Source organism: Cotesia glomerata, linkage group LG2 (genome assembly GCF_020080835.1).
Source record: "Cotesia glomerata isolate CgM1 linkage group LG2, MPM_Cglom_v2.3, whole genome shotgun sequence".
Classification (NCBI taxonomy): domain Eukaryota; kingdom Metazoa; phylum Arthropoda; class Insecta; order Hymenoptera; family Braconidae; genus Cotesia; species Cotesia glomerata.
The window spans coordinates 6,887,697-6,909,062 of NC_058159.1; the positions used below are offsets into that span (position 1 = coordinate 6,887,697).

The window sequence follows — 21,366 nt, forward strand, 5'->3', positions numbered from 1 at the left end:
AATTCAGTCACTTATTTTGAATTAAAATAAATAAACATTAGCCACATGTCACAGAAATATTCACCTCCAACTGTGACAACTTCCTGATTGTAAATAAATAAAATAAAAATTAGGAAAACGGATGACCCTGAAGGAGATCCCTGTAACTTCCCGCTAATTCTATACCTAAGCGCTTGAAATTGCACTTATAATGTTGTTGAGCTCTTCAAGCTCCAAATTACAATTTATGTGTTATTTTGAGCTTTATGAGCTCAAAGAGGTAGCTGTTCTATGGTTTTGAGCCCTTCGAGCTCATATCTTGCGTTTGACATATCTATTATTAATTTATAATTGTGTTAATTAATTTAAAATAATTTAAATGACACAATAAGAGGTTATTATTATTTTTATGATATATTTATTTATTTTTATTTAAATAAACGACCAAATTCATGGAGAACTAATTGAGAGCAATACCACGTCGCTGAATTATTTATTTTTTTTTTTATTTTATTGGCGGTACTTTTATCTCGGATAAAATTTTATCCCGGATTGAAAAACTGCAAAAACTGGCCCTAAGTTTGATTTAATTTATAAATCCCATATCCCATAATAAAATTGAGATGAAATGTATGTGAAACCAATTTATTCGTAATGTGATCCCATAATAAAATTGAGATGAAATGTATGTGAAACCAATTTATTCGTAATGTGATTGGTTGAAAATATTTATTCTCATTCTGATTGGTTGAAAACGAATATCCTAATATAAAATTGAGATGAAATGTATGTGGCATGAAACTATTCGTAACGTGATTGGTCGAATATATCATAAGCATGAAAATATATGCAAATGCTATAGTCAGGCGCGCGCTTGCGCGCGCAAATTCAAATTCTAGTAATATACATAAACGACACATAAATATATCATGAAAATAAATATGAGGCGCGGCTTGCGCGCGCAAATTAAATTCTAGTGGATGAAATAATTTTGCAATTTTGCGGATTAACAGCTCCACCTGTCGGTCATAATTATATACTGAAATTTACTATAGTCTGCAGTGGTGTATAGATTGATTGTATTTATAATGTGCTGCTCCAAACACGTGTTTTAAAGTAACCTAATTTTATTTATTTTAGATAAACAATATAATAAATTTGTAAAAAAAAAAAATTAAAATAATATACCATGGTGAAGGAAAAATATGATTTGATAAAATCTATTTCCGAAGATCAAGAAGTAGAAGATTTTTCAGATAATTCAGAGTTTGGTGATGATGACGTGAGTAATTTAATTAAAATTTCTTTACTTTAAACAATCATTCACATTTTGATCAGTTAAAATTTTTATTTTACATAAAACTATTGAGTAGTTATAAAATAATTTTAAACTTTTCGCTTCACAATTTTTTAATTTTATTGAACAAAAAAATTTTTTCTAATTTTTTTCCATAATTTATTTGTAATAAAATTATTAAAAATATTTACTAAATTAATTTCAATTTATTTAATGACAAACAGGTCCAACCTCACAGAGAAAAAGTAATAGACGAAAAGAAAAAAGACTTTGACACCGAATTTCAGTTCATAAGTGACGCTGCAGAGTACAACAAAGACACCTGGAACGACTTGAACAAATATATCAAACGCAAACCCAAGTCCAAGCTGGACGACAAAATAAAACGTGTTCGCCGTGAGCAGAATATAGAAGAAAAGCCAATCAAAGTCGACGATGACAGCGACATCGAAGCCGCCAACGACAATGACAATCACACCAACGGAGACATTTATTTATCCGACGACGAATTAAAAAAAGACATTTTCAGAACTAAAGAGCACAAGGGAAAAAAGAAGAATGAGAAAGCCGACATAATGGACTTTGAAGAGACAGCAACCGCTGACAATTCTGCGACCTTCTACCAGATGAACCTATCTCGTCCATTACTAAAAGCAATCACTACAATGAATTACGTCCAGCCGACTCCAATCCAAGCTGCGACCATCCCGGTGGCGCTGATGGGTCGTGATATTTGTGGGTGTGCTGCTACGGGTACCGGTAAGACAGCAGCTTACATGCTGCCTACTCTAGAAAGATTGCTGTACAAACCCGCGGATGGTCCAGCAATCACTCGAGTAGTTGTCCTGGTACCAACCAGAGAGCTGGGTGTCCAAGTATACCAAGTCACCAAGCAACTTTGTCAGTTTACAAACATAGAAGCAGGTCTTGCGGTAGGAGGTCTTGACATCAAAGCCCAGGAAGCAGCGTTGAGGAAGAATCCCGATATTATTATCGCTTCACCTGGTCGTCTTATTGATCACATTCAAAACACGCCTAATTTCACATTGAACAGCATCGAAGTGCTGATTATTGATGAAGCTGACAGAATGTTCAATGAAGATTTTGAGACTCAATTGGGATGCATCGTCAAAGAATGCTCAAGGAGTCGCCAGACGATGCTCTTCTCAGCTACCATGACGGAGAAGGTCAAAGATCTGGCTGCTGTTTCGTTGAACAGGCCTGTCAAGGTATTCGTCGACAGCAACATCGACGTAGCTTTTAATTTGAGGCAAGAGTTTATCAGAATTCGTGCTGGACGCGAGAAAGATCGCGAAGCTATCTTGGCTGCACTGGTCTGCAGGACCTTCAGAGACCACACGATAATTTTTGTCCAGACCAAAAAGCAAGCTCATAGACTGCACATTTTATTGGGCTTGCTGGGCATCCAGGTTGGGGAGTTGCATGGAAACATCACCCAGCCTCAACGTTTGGAAAATCTTAGAAAGTTCAAGGACGCTGAAGTTGACGTCCTGGTTGCTACTGATGTCGCTGCGAGAGGTCTGGATATTAGTGGTATTAAAACAGTAATTAATTTTGTGATGCCTGCGACGTTGGAGCACTATATTCACCGGGTGGGCAGAACTGCTCGAGCTGGCCGTGTGGGAGTCTCCGTGTCGCTTGCTGGAGAGGAAGAGCGAACGCTGGTTAAGAAAATAATTAAAAATGCCAAGAATCCTGTTAAAAATCGAATCATCGCGCCTGATATTGTTGAGAAGTACAACAAAAAATTGGAGTCTCTGGAGCCAGATGTAGAGAAGATTCTTGAGATGCAGAGGACGGAAAAGGAAATCGCGAAGATTGAGAATCAGGCCAACAGGGTGGAAAAATTGCTCAAAGAAGAGGATGATGGGCCGAAGAGAAACTGGTTCCAGACTGCCAAAGAGAGAAAGCTTGAGAAAGACAAGTTGAAGTTGACTGAGAAGGTCAACAAGCAGAAGGAGAAGAAAGAAGGACCTAGCAATTTGGTCGCGAATAATAAACCCAAGAAGAAGAAGGCCAAAGAGCCGGAGTTGGATCCTGCTGAAGCTAGGGCTATGAAAGAATTGGAGAAAGTTGCCGCTTATCAAGCTCGTCTGGCTAAGAAGAGTGGCAAGTTAAAGAAGATACGGACCGTTCATGATGGTCATAGTGAGAATACTCCAAATAAGCAGGGTAATTATTGGATTTTTTATTGATAAATTATTTAGAGTTTTTAACTTCCCGCTAAGAAAATTGAAAATTTTGTGTATGTTTGTGTAGCCGTATGTAAACCTCTCATAACTTTTGAACGGCTCGACCGATTTCATCGCGGTTGGCGCCATTCGAATGGGCTTGACCAAACTTAGAATTTTAAATACAATTTAGACCGATTCCAACCGGTAGATTTTGAGAAATCTCAAATAGATTGCAAAAAAAAATTTTTTTCAAATGTGGTTTTTTTGGAATAACTTTTAACTCTTTAGAGTCTGATCTTGAAACCTCACTCTTGGGTCTTACTACGGATTTGCGGGGTTGCGGTCAACCAGTCAGATCGACAGCATTCCGAATTATCAAAACTTTAGAAAATTAAAAATTCCGCTACATTCAAAGTTTATAAAATACATTAACTTAAATAGAATACCAGCCGAAAAACAATTTTGTAAATTATAAAACACCGAGCTATCGAATATAGGTAAACATAAATCTTATATTCCTCAAGAGTTAAAATTAATTTAATTTCGAAAAAAGTTCGTTCCGACGTATATTCATCCGAATACTCATCCATATGAATAATGATTCAATCGAAAATTACTCATCCAAATAACTATATATTCACATTTTTCGGCTAAATGAGTGTTCGTCTGTTCATTCATTTTGGCGTAAAAATTTTCGTTGTTATGTTTTTTAATTTATTGAGACTTTGTGACTTTAAAAGATTCGATTAATATAGCTTTAGTTTTTTTTTTATTCAAGTTTATATTTTTCGGAATTTTAAAACTTGTAAAATTAATTCTTTTAAATTATATTTTATATTTACTTTCTAAGTTCTAGTAATTTATTAATTCGGAATGTTGTCAATCTGACTAGTTGACTGCAACCCGATTTGCGCTCTCCCCGCTACTCTCACGCGCAGACGATTCAAGATCCTCTGACTCTAAAGGGTTAAACGGCTATACCGATTAATTCCAAAAACTAATCAGGTCTTAACATCAAAAAACCACGTCGATCTTCGCCAGCCCGGTCAAAATCGGTTGATTCGTTCGTGAGTTATCATTGTCGAAAGAAAACCAAAAAACGTTTTTTTTCGGAATTACTTCAAAATTTCTGATTCGATCAATTGAAACTTGAAGATTCTTCATGAGGCTTAAAGAAGCCTTAAAAAAGCCAACCGCGTAGAAATCGGTTCATTCATTCAAAAGTTATTGCGGTTTGAAAATCAAAAAAATAGTGTTTTATTAAACTTCTATCAGATTTTTGAGCTCGAAGAGTTCAAAAACACAATAAGTACAATTTTGAGCGCTTAAGTATGGAATTAGAGGGAAGTTGCAGGGATGGCCTTTAGGGTCAACCGTTTTTCTAATTTTTTTTATTAATTTTTATAATTGCAGGAGCTAAAAAACGATCGAGGTCGTCATTTACTACTGATCTCACGGATACGAGTAAGAAAGGTGTTAAACGGCTACGTTATGAGTAAGTTGTTGAATAATTTATTTTTTATTAAGTTTGGAATATAATTATTGAGAAAATTTTTAATTACAGAGCGAACAAGGTACAGAGAGAATCATTTGGAAAAGTTAGAGGAAAATCAGCTGGTGGGAAAAAACCAATGCCAGGAAAGAAACCGATGGGTGGGAAGAAACCAGCGTTTAATAAAAAAAGTCCTGGAAAGGGACCAAAATCGAAACGATAGAATAGATAAAATACCAATTGAATGTAAATTAAAATTTAATTATCAAGATAAATATAATGTCTTTATATTCGTAATTAAAAATTTTTTTTTACTGTTTGTTATTGTTTTATTTCATTTATTAAGTTTTATTATATGACGACTAAAGTCAATCGTCAAGTCCATTCACACAGTTATCAAATTCTCTCATTAATTCAATATTTCATATTCATATATATATATATATATATATATATATATATATATATATATATATATATATATATATATATATATATATATATGCATACAATACCTATTTATATTTAAAAAGACGTTTTTATTTTTTTTTATAAATAAAATAAAATTGTTTCTTTTTAAAAAATCTTAACTTGAATCAATTTTGGTCAGAAATATTTTTTTTTTTTTTTACATAGAACTAATTTTTTTTTTTTTAAATAGAGAAATTAATAACGTACAATAAATGAATCGCTAAATTAATTTAATATGTAATAAAAAAAATAACATTTTAGACAAGAGAGAATTAACGTAATAAAAAAATACGCAATTTAAAAATTACCCATATTTCTTCAGAAAAACAAATCATTAAATAAAATTTATCATCAAGATAAATATTAATTTGACATTTATATTTATATATACTTTTTTTTTTTTATAATAATTATTACAAAAACAATAGTAATGTGATGAAATAATTTTAAAAATATTTTTTTTTTAGTTAAATATATAAAATGACAAAATAAAATGAATATACTAGAGTTCTCTTAACATTGATAGACAGTAGAAAATCAAGGGTACGTTAAAACTACTTATTATTTTATGATGTAATGAATGAAAATGTATTTTTTTTCTTAAGCGACAGCGACAGTAGTTTTTACTTTGTTATATTTTTTATTTTAAATATTTACTTAATTAATAAAACCATAATCGCAATCACTCATCAAATTAGCCAGCAAATGTCAATCTTATCTATGATCAAACTTTAATATAAACAATAAAAAAAAAAAATACAAGACAAATAATAAAAATAATATTATGATATATTATCGATTGATCAAGATTGAATGTATCCTCAACAGCTTACAATCTAAGAATACGCGAACGACTTAGGTATATTAATTGTTGTACATAACCAAAATATTCTGTTTTCTAATTTATAAAGTGCTTATTATTTTTTTTAGGTCTGCGATATTTCACAGTAATTAATCCCCATTATAATCCAATTGTTTTTTCTTCTTTTCTCCTCATCAACATTTCATACAATTATTTACTATTTTTATCTGATTCTCTTGCCCTTTTCGCTGGTGGTTCACTGATCTGTAACCAATAAATATTTCATTAATTTCACAATAAAAATCTCAATTAAAATTAAAGTAAATTATTTTACCTCTTCTTCCATGCCAGGCAGTTGAATTCTAGTTTCTGACGCTTCAGCAGGCTAAAATAAAATTAATAAATCAATTTCATATTTAAAAAAAAACCCGAGTACTAATCAGCCTATCTACTGTAACAATAAATATTATTAAAAATCACTTTATTAACTGTTAACTGTTACCTGTGCATCAATACATTCCATTTCTCCAATATGCAGCTTGAAAATTAATTTCGTAATAATTTAAAAAATTTTCAAGCTTACATTCCATAAAATATTATTTAAACCCACCATCAGCAATTAATTGTCAATTATAATAAGTAGGGACAAAATTTATGTTGCAATTTCAAAATAAATGGTTCAAATTTTTGACATTACGGCAAAAATATTGGTTTTATAAAAAAATTTATGAACAAAAATTGTTCAAAATTAAATTTTATAAAAAAAAATGTTACTTATGATTTAAAAAAACAACCATTATTTTTGCTGTAACTCAAAAATTAAGATTCATAATGAAAGTTTAAAATTTTTCGATAATTATGAATCTTATTTTTTAAATTACCGTGAAATTATTGATCTTAAGAAAAAAACATAAGAGACAATTTTTTTATAAAATCAAGAAGATCCACGCGAAGTACACGGAAAAACAAAATGACACAAGATATCATTCCAGATTATACTGAGTAAAAAAAATTTCAGATAGTAGCTAGTATAATCCAGATATCACGCAGTATAATCTGGATTTTTTTAGCTACTATCTGAAATTTTTTTCACCACAGATATCACTGAGTATAATCTGGGATGATATTCAGTGTCATCTTGTTCTTTCCTTGTAATAAAACTTTTAAAACTTCCTGAAAATTTGTAAATTTAATCTACGTAGCCTAATAATCAATAAAAAATTAAAAAACAGTAAGTTTCCGGGATATTTAATGAAATAATTAGATTTGAACCAGCCGTGTATTTGGTTAAGAATTTAAGGCAATTAACGACTTTGAAAAAAAATTTATTTTCATTGAATTTGATTGTAAAAATAATAAGCTTTTGATTAAAACATTAAAAAAGTAGGTTTCCGAACGTATTACGGAGATATTTTATATTTAAAAAAAAAATTTTTCATAGGACCAATATTTAAGCCACAATATCAAAAATTTGAACCATCAATTATAAACAAGTATTTTGAATTAACGGGAAAAATCTCGACGCTAAATAATAAAAACTAAAATATTTAAAAAGAACTTACTCGAGCATCAGTTTCATTAGGTCCGATTCCAACTTCTTTCTGTTTGCCCTTGGCCCTTCTGCCAGGTTTGTCATTAACAAAATTAAGAAGTGTATTTTTCCCCTTGGGACTTGTCATATCAATTTGCATCTCAGAAGGCAAGTAGCTGACAGCGACATTGGACATGAGATCATCGGACCTCTTGAAGTACATCGTCGGGATGCGGCTTTCGCTGGGGAACTCCTTCATATCAAAATTGGTCGTCTTGGTATAAATAACATTCATCGCAAGATCACAGACCGTCCAAAGCTTGCAGTTCATATAATGGTCTTCAGGTTTCAGCGCGTCTTTGTGAGCTTTCATACGTTCGATCAAGTTCTTGTAGAACCCGTAACAGTAGTACTCATTTTTGGTGATGAGAGGCTCCAAGATGAACCAGAGACACGACTGGATGGTCTTGAGCTGACTGACGTCCAAGTGGTCAGTGAATTCCGGGTCGTGAGCCAGCACCGGGACCGCAAACACCAGCATATAATCCGGGAGGATGTGTGGTAGCTGTCCCATAGCACGTTCTCCAGTCCCCATGGACAAGGCCTTGACGTAGTCCCTCCGACGGCTGATGTCCGTCTGCATGTGGGACTTGAGCAGATATTTAAGCTTTTTGTCCTGCTCTTTGCCGGCAAGCGCGTAGTACCCCATGAAGTCTAACGGCAGACACTTGTTGGGGATTCCCGTGCCGAGACCGCGGTGCAGCTTCACACTAAACGCTTCTCTTACTTCCTTAACATCGTCCGTCATCAGCTGGGACAAATTGTAAAACTGCTCCGCTGTAAACTGATCACCAACACCTTTTTGTTCACAGATTTTGAGCATCGAGCATCCAGCCTGGAGTCTCAGCCAGCTCATCTCCGCACGACTCAGTCGTCCTTGCTGCAATAAATCACCCTTATTAACGACAAACGCATTTAACATTCTAAAAGTTTTTTGAGCTGACAAATTGTCGGTCTTCAGGCCCAAAAGCCAACGAGCCATGCACTTCAATCCCTCTAACCGACAACGCGTTTCTTCTGGTAGCTGATCTTCCGGACACCAGTCGCCTTCAATAGAGTTGGCAGTCGACTCGCTGTTCTCCTTCACCAACAGCTCCTTAACTATTTTTCTCGAGACCATATTTTTTATTTGTACATGATATTTTTCCGGGAGATTGTACGCAATGTGTCCCAGAGTTACTATCGACGTTCTGTAGTGGTCTGAAGTCGGTATAAGAGTCGTCTTAATTCTTTCAATTATTTCCGGGAATATTGTGTCATGAATATTTGTCATGTTTACAAACAGACAGCGGATTGCCTGTTTGGCTTGCTTCGGAGTGCCAGTCAGTGCAAAATTTTTGCACATCGGGACCATTATGTTCATAATATCCGACGCTACCTCATGGAGAGGTCGGTATTTTCCTAGAAAAGTGAAAATTGACAAAACAAGAGCCCCGACCATTTCATCCTCCAGAGCAAGCAAGTCAATGAGCTGCTTCAGGATGTCGTTGTGCAGAAAATGAGGGCCAAATACAAAAGAGAGTATCATGAGAAGCCTCAAGCCTTTTTCACCAGCGTTATTTGGGTTCAAACCGATCTCTTCGATAGTATTGCCGCCTTTCAGACAGTCCTCGACGTATCCGATAAGTATTCTGATGGCCTCTTCATCAATAGTAACCGAGCTTACACGTTCCAACAGCATTTTTATGGTGTTGTAGTAGAGATTCGTCATCACTGGCTGTCCGAGTTTCTTCAAAACTGTCGTTATTGTCTCAGTGCACTCTTTGCAAGAGACATTGGGTCGGACAATAGTTTCCATACCTTGCAGAAGCATCGGATCTTTCTTCATGTGAGCACTGAATTTTTGTAAAAACTCCATGGCTTTCATGGGGTCTGGAAGAAAACGGGATATCTGGAGGATTTTGGTCATCAACTCATTGCTCGCGTCCGCTTTCTTCACAATCTCTAGCCACTCTCCGACGGCTCTTCGTACGGCAAGCTGGTGCTTTTGCAATTCTACAAAAGCCTTGGACGCGTGGTCGTCAATTGTACCCAGAAGATGGTACAGCTTCTTCATCCTTTCTTCTGCAGGAAGCTGATAAGGTACAAGGCAAGTGTTCAAAAGTCTTTCGACTAACAATCTGTCCTCCATCCCGGTCATGTAGTAGCCGTGTAAAATTTTATCCTTTATCCAAGTAACTGCTTTTTTAGTAGCTTGAGGAACGTCAGCGTCATTTAAATGTTTTCGGTAGATCATCGCAAGTCCAGACATCGCTTCTTTCCTGATCTTGAACTTTTTGTCCAAAGTTCTTTCTTTTACAAACTCGAGCAGGTCTTCACTGTCAGAAACAACTTCAAAGTCTCGTTTAGCTGTTGACACAATCGCCATCACCACTTCGTACCTCACGTTTTCATCAGCATCGTGCTGCCGAAGTTTCAGAGTCTCTGTTATGTCTTTACGCAACTCTGGGTGATTTAAAAGAAAGTGCATTGAGTATTGGACGCATTTTATTCTAATAGCAACGCTTATGTCATTAAATCTTCCCAAAAACGCGCGCCACAGTGACGTATGTTGAGACGCTAATTGAGAACCTTTTTCTGAGAACATACGCGCCAAAAGTGCTACTGCATTCAGACGCTCTGTTTCAGATGATGATTTTAATTTACATTCCAGTTGTGGAAGAACTGAGATCAGGACTGCTGGACAGATATGATTCAACTCGTAGATTAAGTCGTATACTTTTTTACATATCTGCAATTCTTTTTCTTCTTTGCCGAGGATTAACACGTGGTTGAAAAACTACAACAGAAAAAATTTATAGATATATTATTATTTTTATAATAATAAAGTTAACCGAAATTTTTTATTTTACTTAATTTATTAAATTAGAACTAAAAAAATATTTTTAAAAAATTACACTTATAGTTTTTTACAAATTAAATTTTTTTTTAATAATTTTTTTAATAAAAAATTTTTAGATATCGGCTAACTTGATTTCCATATTATTTTTGACAAGTTAATTAAAAAAAAAAAAAAAAAAAATATATATATATATATATATATATATATATATATATATATATATATATATATATATATATATATATATATATATATATATATATATATATACTAGCAATCTGTAGTCATTATGTGACTGCCGAGAATTGTGAACTATAAATAAATAAAATTTTGCTTAATTAAAAAATGACTATTGTTAAATTGCATTGTACTTCCTTAACTATTGACATTTTTAAAGATATAAGCTCATCCTGACATTACGCTCATCAAGAGCTTTCATTGGAATACTCATATGCATTTTGATATATTTTTCATATATAAATATATGAAAAATTGATGTGGGTACTCAAATGAAAGGTCTCGATGAGTGTAATATCGGGGTGAGCTTATATCTTTAAAAATTTCAATATTTCACAAGTTACAAGGTCATTTCTTAATTATGTAGCTAGAGATAGAGCATTTTTAAATTCAGCTTCAATATTTATCATTTTAATTAACTATCGCTGGGAATGATATGAAACCTTGAGAAAGCACAAATTCAAGTCAAAACCTTTGCAATGATACTAAATTTCACTAAAAAAATCGATTTTATTATATGACTACCCTGGACACAAAATTATTCTTATTCTCTTAATAATATAGATTAATATAAATTATTACCGCTTGTATATATGGTTCTAATGTCTCGCTACACTTAATAATCAATTCTTTAGCAAGACAATAGGCATTTTTCTTCTGTGTTTTATTTGGCTCGACAACATTTATAAGAATAATATCCAGTAGCTCATTACTGACGGTGTCAGACTCTGTGATCAATGGACAAAGGACTTCTAGCATGAAACTCTTAACTTTACCAGAATGCTCGTCACTGCAAAGTAAAAAAATAAAATAAAGTTTGTAAAATTTAATAAAAAAAAAAAAAAAGTAAATAAAAACTATACTCACTTCACTATTCGAAACATAAGAGAGAAGAGTGTGCAAAATATTTCCTGGCAGTCCTCCAACTCAAAGCACATGTTGAAAGATTTGACGTACGCCAAATTTTCTAACAAATAAAAGTATCTCTTGAACGCGGGGTCTTTTGGGTCCTTGAGACCGGCTAGCTGCTTGATCAGGAACAAGAAAATTCCCTTGACTTGATCAGCATCTTTGTACGGCGCTTCTGGCGCGTAAACTCTCAGAACGTCAGCTATGCAGCATGCAATTAACAATTGGACGTCTTTGCTCGGGTGCTGAAGGAAGTATTCGTCGGCCAAGTGGAGAGCAAGAGGAATGTACTGCTGGTACGCCCCCTCATCCTGGCCCATCGCTTGTAGAGTGTGAGCAAGTGTCTAAAATAAACCGTACGTCATTTAAATTATGTTTTTTATTAAATTGATATTTAAATAAAAATTACTACCTTTAATCGTCTAATTAATTCATCAGCACCTAAATCTTCAGTAACTGGCCTACAAGCCGATGGATAAACTATCTCTGACATTGTGTCTGCTGGTTTATTACCTTATTATTATCTAATCAAGACCACTAGTGATTTAGAACACCGTCCAAATTCTGAAAATAAAAATAAAATAATTAGTTTTTTTTTTTTTATTTTTTGTTTGAATAAATTAAAAAAGTAAACAAAATAAAACGTTGTTATATTTTAATTGAAAGCATTGAACCAAGTATTTGAGGTTATGTCTCACTACGCACACGTATACAAACTTATAACGTAAACAAATTAATAATTTGACTTTATATAAATAAATAATTCGAGGCATTGACGACAAATAACAGAAATTAATTATTTATAAATAAGATATAAATAATATTAGTACCTTAAGTTATGCATAGACACCGCACGGTCTATGATTCTTGTTGAAAAAAAGTATCAATATAAAGCAAATATATAATCTGTCGTATACAACACGAGTTATTTTTTTTTTTACTTTTATATCACTTAAGTCACTTACTATTAACAATAATTAGCCATTTATATATCAACAACACGGCTTTGCTGTGATAATGCCCAAAATTTATATGAATTTAGCATCTTACAGTTCGGCTAAAAAATTTTTCCTTATTATTTTATAAAACCAGCTACAGATCTGTGGTTTATGATTATGATGAACGGTTAACCGTGAATTTAACAACGACGCGAGCTCTGTGATTACTCTACGCTCTGAAGTTGGCGGTGCATCATTTTACCAACTAGGACAGAAAAGAACAAAGATAATATTTACCGCGAATAATTTATAATTTTATTTTTTACTAATTACTATTTTTTTTTTTAATTTTATTTTTCTTTCACTACCTGGTTGATACAGCTGTCAAGAATGTAAAAATTTATTTTTACCAAAAATTATTCAAATAAATAATTGCCACATAGACGTCCGACTTTTTCATGCCAGTAGTCAAAATATTTACTATTTATTTCAAATAATTTATTATTTTAATTAAATGTATTTATTAATTGTTAAAAAAATTAAATTGTTAAAATTTTTTACAATTCAATTTTCAATTACCGCAAAGTAATGGCGGAATTGAAGAAAATTAATTATTGGCGGGTGAGAATTATAAATTTAACTGCAGTTAAATGGTTTGGGTAGTGTGTCTTTGATCCTTGCTTTGATGTAGAAAGCTTCCGGCAATCTCTTTCTCTCTTGTACGTTGACACGTGCGCTCAAAAGAAGACTGGTTCAGCGCTGATCAGTTTTTAATCATATAAATTGATTAACTCGACCAGAATTAACAATCAAAAATGGTAATTAATTACAATTGTTTGTTTTTTATTATCTAAGGATATTTTTTAATGCAAATTTTTATTTTTAATATTGATAAAATAAATGCGACTAGGTTAGGTTAACCACGCGGACATTTTCCTAACAATCATATATTATTTAACACTAAAATTAATAATAATTATTGCATTAATTAACTTATGATATTTTTAGCAAGCAAGTTTAAAAACCGACAACCCCGAAAAACCGGGACAGGAAGTTGCTCCAGTTCACCGTATTCGTATTACTTTGACATCAAGGAACGTCCGTTCTCTTGAAAAAGGTTAGTAATTTGTAACAACAATAAATATAAAACTTAACATTATTAATTATTAATTTATGAAAACTAATTTAACATATAATTAATAATTTTATATAAAAAAAATTGACATGTAATAATTTTAAAAAATAAGAAATGCAATTTTTTTTGTTAAAAAAAAATTTTCAAGTGATTGCTAACTTAAATATCATTATTAATTTGTATTGCAGTATGTTCCGAATTGATCAGCGGTGCTAAGAAGCAAAAGTTGAAGGTCAAAGGACCGGTTCGTATGCCTACGAAGACTCTGAGAATTACGACCCGTAAAACACCTTGTGGAGAAGGTTCTAAGACCTGGGATCGCTTCCAAATGCGAATCCACAAGCGTGTAATTGACCTTTACTCGCCGTCCGAGATCGTCAAGCAAATCACTAGCATCTCCATCGAGCCTGGTGTAGAGGTTGAGGTTACCATTGCCAACGATTAAACAATTTGTACAAATAATTGTTTTAAATAAAAAAAACCATCAGATAAATTGATTACGATTTATTAATAAAACTCCTTACAAAATTATTCGCAATTATCAATTGGTAATTAATAATTAATTAGTGGTATAGAATTAGGTATTTTAAAGGGATAACGGAAGTTGTAATTAATGGCTTTAGCACAATTCTCAATCTTCGTCTTGAGAATCTTCTTGATCTTTGTTATCTTCACCTTCGTCTTCGCCACCACTGAAGTCTCCCATGCCTTCGACGTCTTCCTCGTCGTCATCTCCGGCAATTTCGGCGTTCTCCATTTCAGCTCGTTCCATTTGTCGCATCAATTCCGCCTCATCCGTTGCTGTTACGACCTTAGGCTGTTAAAATAAAATTTTATTAATTAATAATCAAATAATTTTTATTCAGTTAAATAAAAGAACTTACCGCCATCTGGACATTGAATACACCTCCCATGGATATTATTTTCTCTTTAATAACTTCAATCGCGTCATTGAGCGCCTTTAAACCGTCAGATTTTTCAGGCGTTGATGTTGTCATTACGTACAAGGGTGGAGCGATCAAATTTATTTTAATAGGAAGTTCTTCAGTGGATAACGCGAGTCCAGCTTTCAGTGCAGCTTTTACAGCGTCGATACCTTCGTATCCGTAGCACGCGACCTCGACGTCAGCGCGAATTTTAACAGCTTGTGATGTTAATTTACGTTTAATATTGTTCAGTAACACAGTTTTTGTGTTTTCATCCAATCCACATTCTGCTAAAATTGATGGATCTCTGAAAATAATTACTCATTCAATAATAATACTAAAATTAGCAAGCATCTGACAATTTTTTTAATTAAAATATTTTAAAAAATTTGCACTTATAATTATTTTAACTTTCTACTTCTGGAATTTTTTTCAATATAATTCAATTATCATAAACATTTAATTCTATAAATAATTAAAAGTAAAATAATACTAAAGTTAGCCGACCTTTTTAATTTTTTTTAAATCATGTAAATTAGAACTAAAAAATATTTTTAAAAAATTACACGTGTAATTTTTTTAATTTTTTACAATTGAATTTTTTTTTTTTAATAATTTCTTCATTGAAAAAAATTCTAAAAATTTCTAGATGTCGACTAACTTAATTTTAATTTTAATAAAAAGAAACTTACAATACAGCTTGCTTAAAAAAATCATAAGCCGAAGCTTTTTGCTTCTTGTACTTTTCCTCAAAATACCAAGCAGTCTTCTGGTAGAGTTCTTCTAGCTGCTCATCGTTCTCGTAGTGCAATAATTCAGCAACATGTCTCAGGATCGAGTTGACGGCCTTAGCTTTTGCGTAACGCTCAGTACATTTTTCAACATCTTCAGTTGATACTCGTCGCTTACTCAAGTCAATGTAACCTTTGAAAAAAAAAACAAATAAATTAATCCAAACTCCAAATAATAAAATAATTAAATAAAGTACCTTTTTCCTTGTCGACACGAATAACAACAACCGGTTCAGTTTTTCCCACTCTGATAAGTTTATTGATAGATCTAATACGTCTCCTGGATAACTCAGACAACAGGATCATGCCTTCAATATTATTATACTCCAACAAGTGGACATAAGCACCCATCTCGGCGATGCTCCTCACATTCACCATCACCACATCTTCCACCTCCGGATACTTTTGTTTATAAAATCGACACGACAGCGGCATTTTGTTATTTATTTAATTTAATAAATATACAACTACTCAATATTTAATGCGGTACTTTCAGTTCTTATCTTCAGGTTAGGTTAAAACGTTACCCGTGCCCCGTGTCTGTTACTTTTATTTCTGTCTTTTTCTCTCACTGACGGAGATTTTATCGTCATCCAAACTTCAGAATTAATCAGTAGTGCCATCTAGTTGAAATTTTTAATTTTTAGTTCTGCAGTCGGTAACTAGGATAATTTTTTAGTTCAAGAAAAAATCACCGCGCTGATGTCAATCCTTCCAGCTGATCAGAAAATACGCAAGTCATTGTCAGATTTAATTACAAGTGATTACATTTAATAGAAAGTAATGCACAGGATTATAAAGTAATTATAAATAATAATTATAAAATATTAATTTTTTTCAGGAAGAAATAATTAACTTAGATTTTTGAGGAATTGAAGGCGATGTCTGACATTGAAACGTCATCGACTGACGCAGTTATCCCCACCCGTAAAAAAAACCCGTATCCGTTATATTAACTTTTGAATAACGCAGCGCCATATGCCGCTCTACATAGTACATACATCCTTACTTCAACAAGTTGTTTTAATATATATCATATGCAATTAGAACCAACTGGTAACTGGTGTGTTAATTTAAAGAGTGTTTAACCACACTTTATTGGGTGCTTATACCTGAAAGTGACAAAAATTAGTAGCATTTAATTATTTTTTAACTCCCGAGTGTTAATTACCATCAACTCGAAACATGTCATCACAAATTTATTACTCAGACAAGTATTATGATGATGAATATGAGTACAGGTGGGTTTAATTTTATAACTTAAATTTTATTATTGCTCTGATAATTTTTTATGCAGAAAAAAAATCTGTAATCACATAATAAATATTACTCCGTTTCGTGTGATAGTATTAATTATTTTTATTGGCACGCATTATCCACAATTGCAAGTGCTTTGTTATTATTCGGCTTCTTTATATCAAGGGCTGATTAAACGCTAAATTTAATACCTTAAAATCTTTAGTGTCAAACTTCGCACGAAAGTAATAAAAATAAATGTTATTGTCTCGCTGTCAGAACCGGTTTGTTATGATTCATAATTTTATTTTTAAATAAAAAGCAACACTACTAATTTTAAAGGTAAAAAATTTTCAATGGGAACTTACGCTAATTATAATTATTTTTTTTTTTTTTTATAGACACGTAGTTCTGCCGAAAGAGCTAGAAAAAAAAGTTCCAAAAACTCACTTGATGTCAGAAACCGAATGGAGAGAGCTTGGTGTCCAACAAAGTAAAGGATGGGTTCACTACATGACTCATGACCCTGGTAATTATCTATTTCAATTATTAATGTTAAATTGATATAAATCTTTGTTTTATTTTCATTTAATTTGACAAACGCCTGTTTAATTTATGTGCCTTGAATGATTTGTTTTTATTCTGCGTATAACTTAGTATCTATTTTTAGAAGAGCTTATTTAATTTTACACGAGAATAATTCTATTTGTAAAGAATCAATGAAAATAAATAGAATTAATATTTCTATTTGACATTTAACTACGACTACAAATCTAATGAAAACAACTCTATTCAAAACAAGTGGTTGCTAGAATTTATTTTTTATTCTTTCATTGGCTATTGTTCCATATGGGCTTCATGCCAAGATCTGGCTTGGATCTTGAGCCAGCTTTTAGCCAATGATTAATTTGCAATACTACTGCCAGCGTTACAAAGTTTTTAAGTACACAAATTAAATGAAAGTAATTCAATACACAAATTCTGAATAGTAAATAAGGTAAAAGACCCTGTTATTGACACTGGCCTAGTTGTTAGACACTTGCAATTTTAATCTAATTAAAAAAAAGGCCATTCGGCAGCCGAAATGGAAGTCGATTTTTCAAATAAAGAAAATTGATTTTTAATAAAATAATATAAATACTAATAATATATAACTTAATTCATGAATTAAAAACAAAATTCAATAATAAATTTAAAACTATTTAGAACAAATTTTGGAAAAAAAATTATCTTGTGAAGAAAAAGTTTTTCAAATATTTATCAAACAATTGCAAAGATTATAAGATTTGAATTATAAATGTCCAAATTTTATGTAACTGCTGAGGAACAACAGTTTCCAAGTTAATCAGAATTTTGAAACCGGATCAAATTTTAATTGAAGAAAACAATATTTAGAACTAATTTGTGACATATTTACTAACGGCCTACCCAAAAAAATTACACGAAAGACTGATCAATATCGTAATTATTGAATTTACATCATGATTAAGCTATGATGCAGACAACGATTCTAAAACGGCTGAAACAGTAAAACTGTTTCATTAAACGAACTCTAAAAGAAGTAATATTGAGGCTATTACCAATTCTGAGCAGTGAAAATTGAAGCTTATTAAAAAAACTTTACGATGCATTTTACCGAATTTTAATATCTTATCTAGTTCAGTAATTATACCAAGTTGAAGTAGTAAAAACAGCAATTTTTACGATTTTCAAAATTTCAAAATCCTGTAATTTTCAAATAACTCCTCCGATTAAGCTCATCTTCGAACTTAAATTTGGTCTTGATCGATAGATAATGCATGTTGAGTTTGAGAAGAATCGGTTATAAATTGAAAACGCTAAGTTTATATATATATATAAACTTTTGAACGAACTACATTTTTTGACTCAGCTCGACAAACTGAGTCAGAAAATGGCTAAATTTTTTAAAAGTTGCGCCATGAGGACGGCTGCAATAGTTAGATTTTTATAAAATCTACTAAAATTAAATGTTCTCAAAAAACCAATTTTCTTAAAATTTATAATTAAAAAATTATATTTATCAATTGATTAGAGTTAATTTTTTTTTTTTTTAATTAGAATAAAATTACAAGTGTCAATAACTAGGCCAGTGTCAATAACCGGGTCTTTCACCTTAATTCTAACTTTATTTTAAATAATAATTAATATTGTTTTTTCTTAATTATTTCAGAGCCTCATATTTTACTATTTAAAAGAAAAATAACATCACCTCCACCAGAGAAATAATTGTTTTTTAAGGCCGCTGAAAAAGTTTAAAAAAAAATTACTTCAAACATTTTCTTATCATCGGTTCAATGATCATCGTTAACATTAATTCAGAAGAGTTCATTCCATTCCATTTACATCTACAGTTACTAATTAATTACTTAATATTATTAATAGTCTTTGTATTTTATTTTTTGAAAAATATTTTAAGCCAACTCAGGTAACTCAGGTAAAAAAAAAAAACAGATATCTCGGGGCTCTTCTTTTTCAAAAGATCTGTTATTTTAAAAAATGTCAATGAAGTATTCTGTAAATATTTATTACTAACTTTTTCATAGCTTGTAATGTAGATGAGTATGAGATTTAAGAGCGAAAAAAAAAACAATTAAAGTTTAAAAAATAATTCCGATTATTATTATTAGTATTTTTCATGTTATTAAAATCACATGAGTCTTATAAACTTAATAATATTAAAACAATGCTCTCTAGAAAAAATTTACTAAAAATTTTCTTTTGATTAGTTGGTCACTTTTATAAATTCTTTATCAAACTTTTAAAATGATGGCACTATTAGTTTTATTTTAAAGTTATTTATAATAATTAAAATTGTTCATCTATTAATTTGAATATTTAATAAGATTTTTAATAAATAAATTACTAATTAAGAAAAAAATAAATATTTGTGTGCCTTAAACATTTATAATTATAATTAATGATAATAATAATATTAATATTAATAATAAAAATAATTTAAGCCGAAACTTGTATTTTTGTAACAATATTACCAGTAATTACGTCGAGCGTTCGATTATAAGATTAAAATTATAATGAATTTGTATTTTTTAATTTTGTTAAACATTTTCAGTTACTAATTGTATTATTAAGTTGCCATTTTATTAAAAATGATTTACAATAAAAAATAATTTTTCAATACTTGCTGGGTTATAATACTCTCAAAATAATTTTATTCCAAGGTCACTGATGGTGTTTAATTTGCTTAATTAATTCAACGTTCTTTTTTTGTCTGAGCAAACTTATTAATCATTCATTGATGTTTACAGTAGTATTCTCTAATACTTAATGTATATTTGTATAGATAACTTGCTTAGACAACTTTATAAATCACCATCCGTCATGCTAATATTAGATAAAAAATATCTTAGTAATTATCAAATAATACAATTATTTAATAATCATTTTAATTTTATTTTATTGTAATATTTTTCTGAAAAAAATCCGGAAAATTTTATTTCTATATTAAAAAAATTATTTTTTTCTATAATTACTTTTAGATAATTCACTTTAAATTAAAAAAAAAAAATATATCTATAAAACTTGAAGAAAAAGTTATTATCGTCATAAAAAATTTTATTTCTTCAAAAAAATAATGTAAATTTTCATTTTATTACTTCAAGTAGTAAACTCATAAAATTTTAAACGCATCTCATAAAATCGATAATTAAAAAAACTCATTATTAAAAAAAAAATGAGTTTGTTAATTAAATTTTATAAAAATTGCTTATATAATTTTAAACATCAAAACTCGTAATAATTTACTAGTAAAAAAATTATCAATACCAAGTCTATGTAATACTAAAGCGATTAGCCAATGGTAGTTAGAAAAAACATGACAAACTTATTAAAAAAAAAAATTATGAAGTTAAGCGCACATAGAAATATTAACAGCAAAATAATCTCGAATTATCGGCCTTAATATTTATACAATAGTTCACGGTCAGTTAGATAAATACTGAAAAAAGCGACATTTGTAATTGTAACTATAAAATAACTGTAGCAAAAATTCCTGCGTAATAGTAATTAATAATAATTGTAATGAAGTGATATGAGTAACGCGGAGCGTTAATACATTTAAATTATCACGCGAAACTGGTGTGAAAAAATATTATGCGAGAAAATAGTAAACCCGATCCAATTACATCTGTCATGTTGACCTCAATCTAATTAGTTCAACAATTCCATCGTCTGCACTCTAATAATAACAAAAAAAGAATTAAATTTAAGCTGATAGACAAATTCCCACATTCATTTCCTCGACTGATGAATAAATAAATTGGAAGGTCGTAATAAACTGAGAAAAAAAAATATTTTTATTTAAAATTTATCTTCTTCATACAAGAAGAATATATTTTTTTTATTTTTCAAAAGTTTAATTTTTTCTCTGAAGGATTGTTTAATTTTTTAATTAAATTCAGTGAACCTATTTGTTTGTTTATTATAATAAAAATAAGTATTGATATTCTTCTTTTAAAAAATTAATATATGTTAACAAATTTCGAGT

General features: G+C 30.9%; 5 protein-coding genes across 8 annotated transcripts; 3 read left to right on the forward strand and 2 right to left on the reverse strand.

The window, feature by feature from the left end:
- The first annotated feature begins 1,056 nt into the window (after positions 1 to 1,056).
- Positions 1,057 to 5,282, forward strand: LOC123259118 (probable ATP-dependent RNA helicase DDX27). Its single transcript, XM_044719382.1, has 4 exons — positions 1,057 to 1,261; positions 1,501 to 3,469; positions 4,885 to 4,966; positions 5,036 to 5,282. Exons 1-4 carry the CDS (start codon positions 1,169 to 1,171, stop codon positions 5,184 to 5,186), a joined length of 2,295 nt encoding a protein of 764 aa, XP_044575317.1. The 5' UTR covers positions 1,057 to 1,168; the 3' UTR covers positions 5,187 to 5,282.
- Positions 5,283 to 6,142: 860 nt separating this feature from the next.
- Positions 6,143 to 12,995, reverse strand: LOC123258666 (sister chromatid cohesion protein PDS5 homolog B). 4 transcript variants are annotated; one of them, XM_044718815.1, is made up of 8 exons: positions 12,781 to 12,995; positions 12,228 to 12,379; positions 11,774 to 12,159; positions 11,489 to 11,696; positions 7,799 to 10,606; positions 6,739 to 6,774; positions 6,571 to 6,621; positions 6,143 to 6,500 (listed from the first exon to the last, which is right to left on the reverse strand). In XM_044718815.1, the coding sequence occupies exons 2-8, from the start codon at positions 12,306 to 12,308 to the stop codon at positions 6,447 to 6,449; spliced, it is 3,624 nt and encodes a 1,207-aa protein (XP_044574750.1). In that variant the 5' UTR covers positions 12,309 to 12,379; positions 12,781 to 12,995; the 3' UTR covers positions 6,143 to 6,446. The 4 variants fall into 4 exon arrangements, with proteins under 4 accessions (XP_044574750.1, XP_044574751.1, XP_044574749.1 ...); XM_044718816.1 differs by having other exon boundaries at positions 12,768 to 12,995; XM_044718814.1 differs by having other exon boundaries at positions 12,646 to 12,995.
- Positions 12,996 to 13,429: 434 nt separating this feature from the next.
- Positions 13,430 to 14,381, forward strand: LOC123258795 (40S ribosomal protein S20). Its single transcript, XM_044719009.1, has 3 exons — positions 13,430 to 13,571; positions 13,762 to 13,870; positions 14,077 to 14,381. Exons 1-3 carry the CDS (start codon positions 13,569 to 13,571, stop codon positions 14,331 to 14,333), a joined length of 369 nt encoding a protein of 122 aa, XP_044574944.1. The 5' UTR covers positions 13,430 to 13,568; the 3' UTR covers positions 14,334 to 14,381.
- LOC123258794 (eukaryotic translation initiation factor 2 subunit 1) lies at positions 14,378 to 16,180 on the reverse strand. Its single transcript, XM_044719008.1, has 4 exons — positions 15,803 to 16,180; positions 15,507 to 15,738; positions 14,773 to 15,121; positions 14,378 to 14,705 (listed from the first exon to the last, which is right to left on the reverse strand). Exons 1-4 carry the CDS (start codon positions 16,038 to 16,040, stop codon positions 14,520 to 14,522), a joined length of 1,005 nt encoding a protein of 334 aa, XP_044574943.1. The 5' UTR covers positions 16,041 to 16,180; the 3' UTR covers positions 14,378 to 14,519.
- Positions 16,181 to 16,327: 147 nt separating this feature from the next.
- LOC123258796 (cyclin-dependent kinases regulatory subunit) lies at positions 16,328 to 19,470 on the forward strand. The gene is made up of 4 exons (XM_044719010.1): positions 16,328 to 16,385; positions 16,447 to 16,846; positions 17,243 to 17,370; positions 19,033 to 19,470. Exons 2-4 carry the CDS (start codon positions 16,791 to 16,793, stop codon positions 19,086 to 19,088), a joined length of 240 nt encoding a protein of 79 aa, XP_044574945.1. The 5' UTR covers positions 16,328 to 16,385; positions 16,447 to 16,790; the 3' UTR covers positions 19,089 to 19,470.
- Positions 19,471 to 21,366: the final 1,896 nt, after the last annotated feature.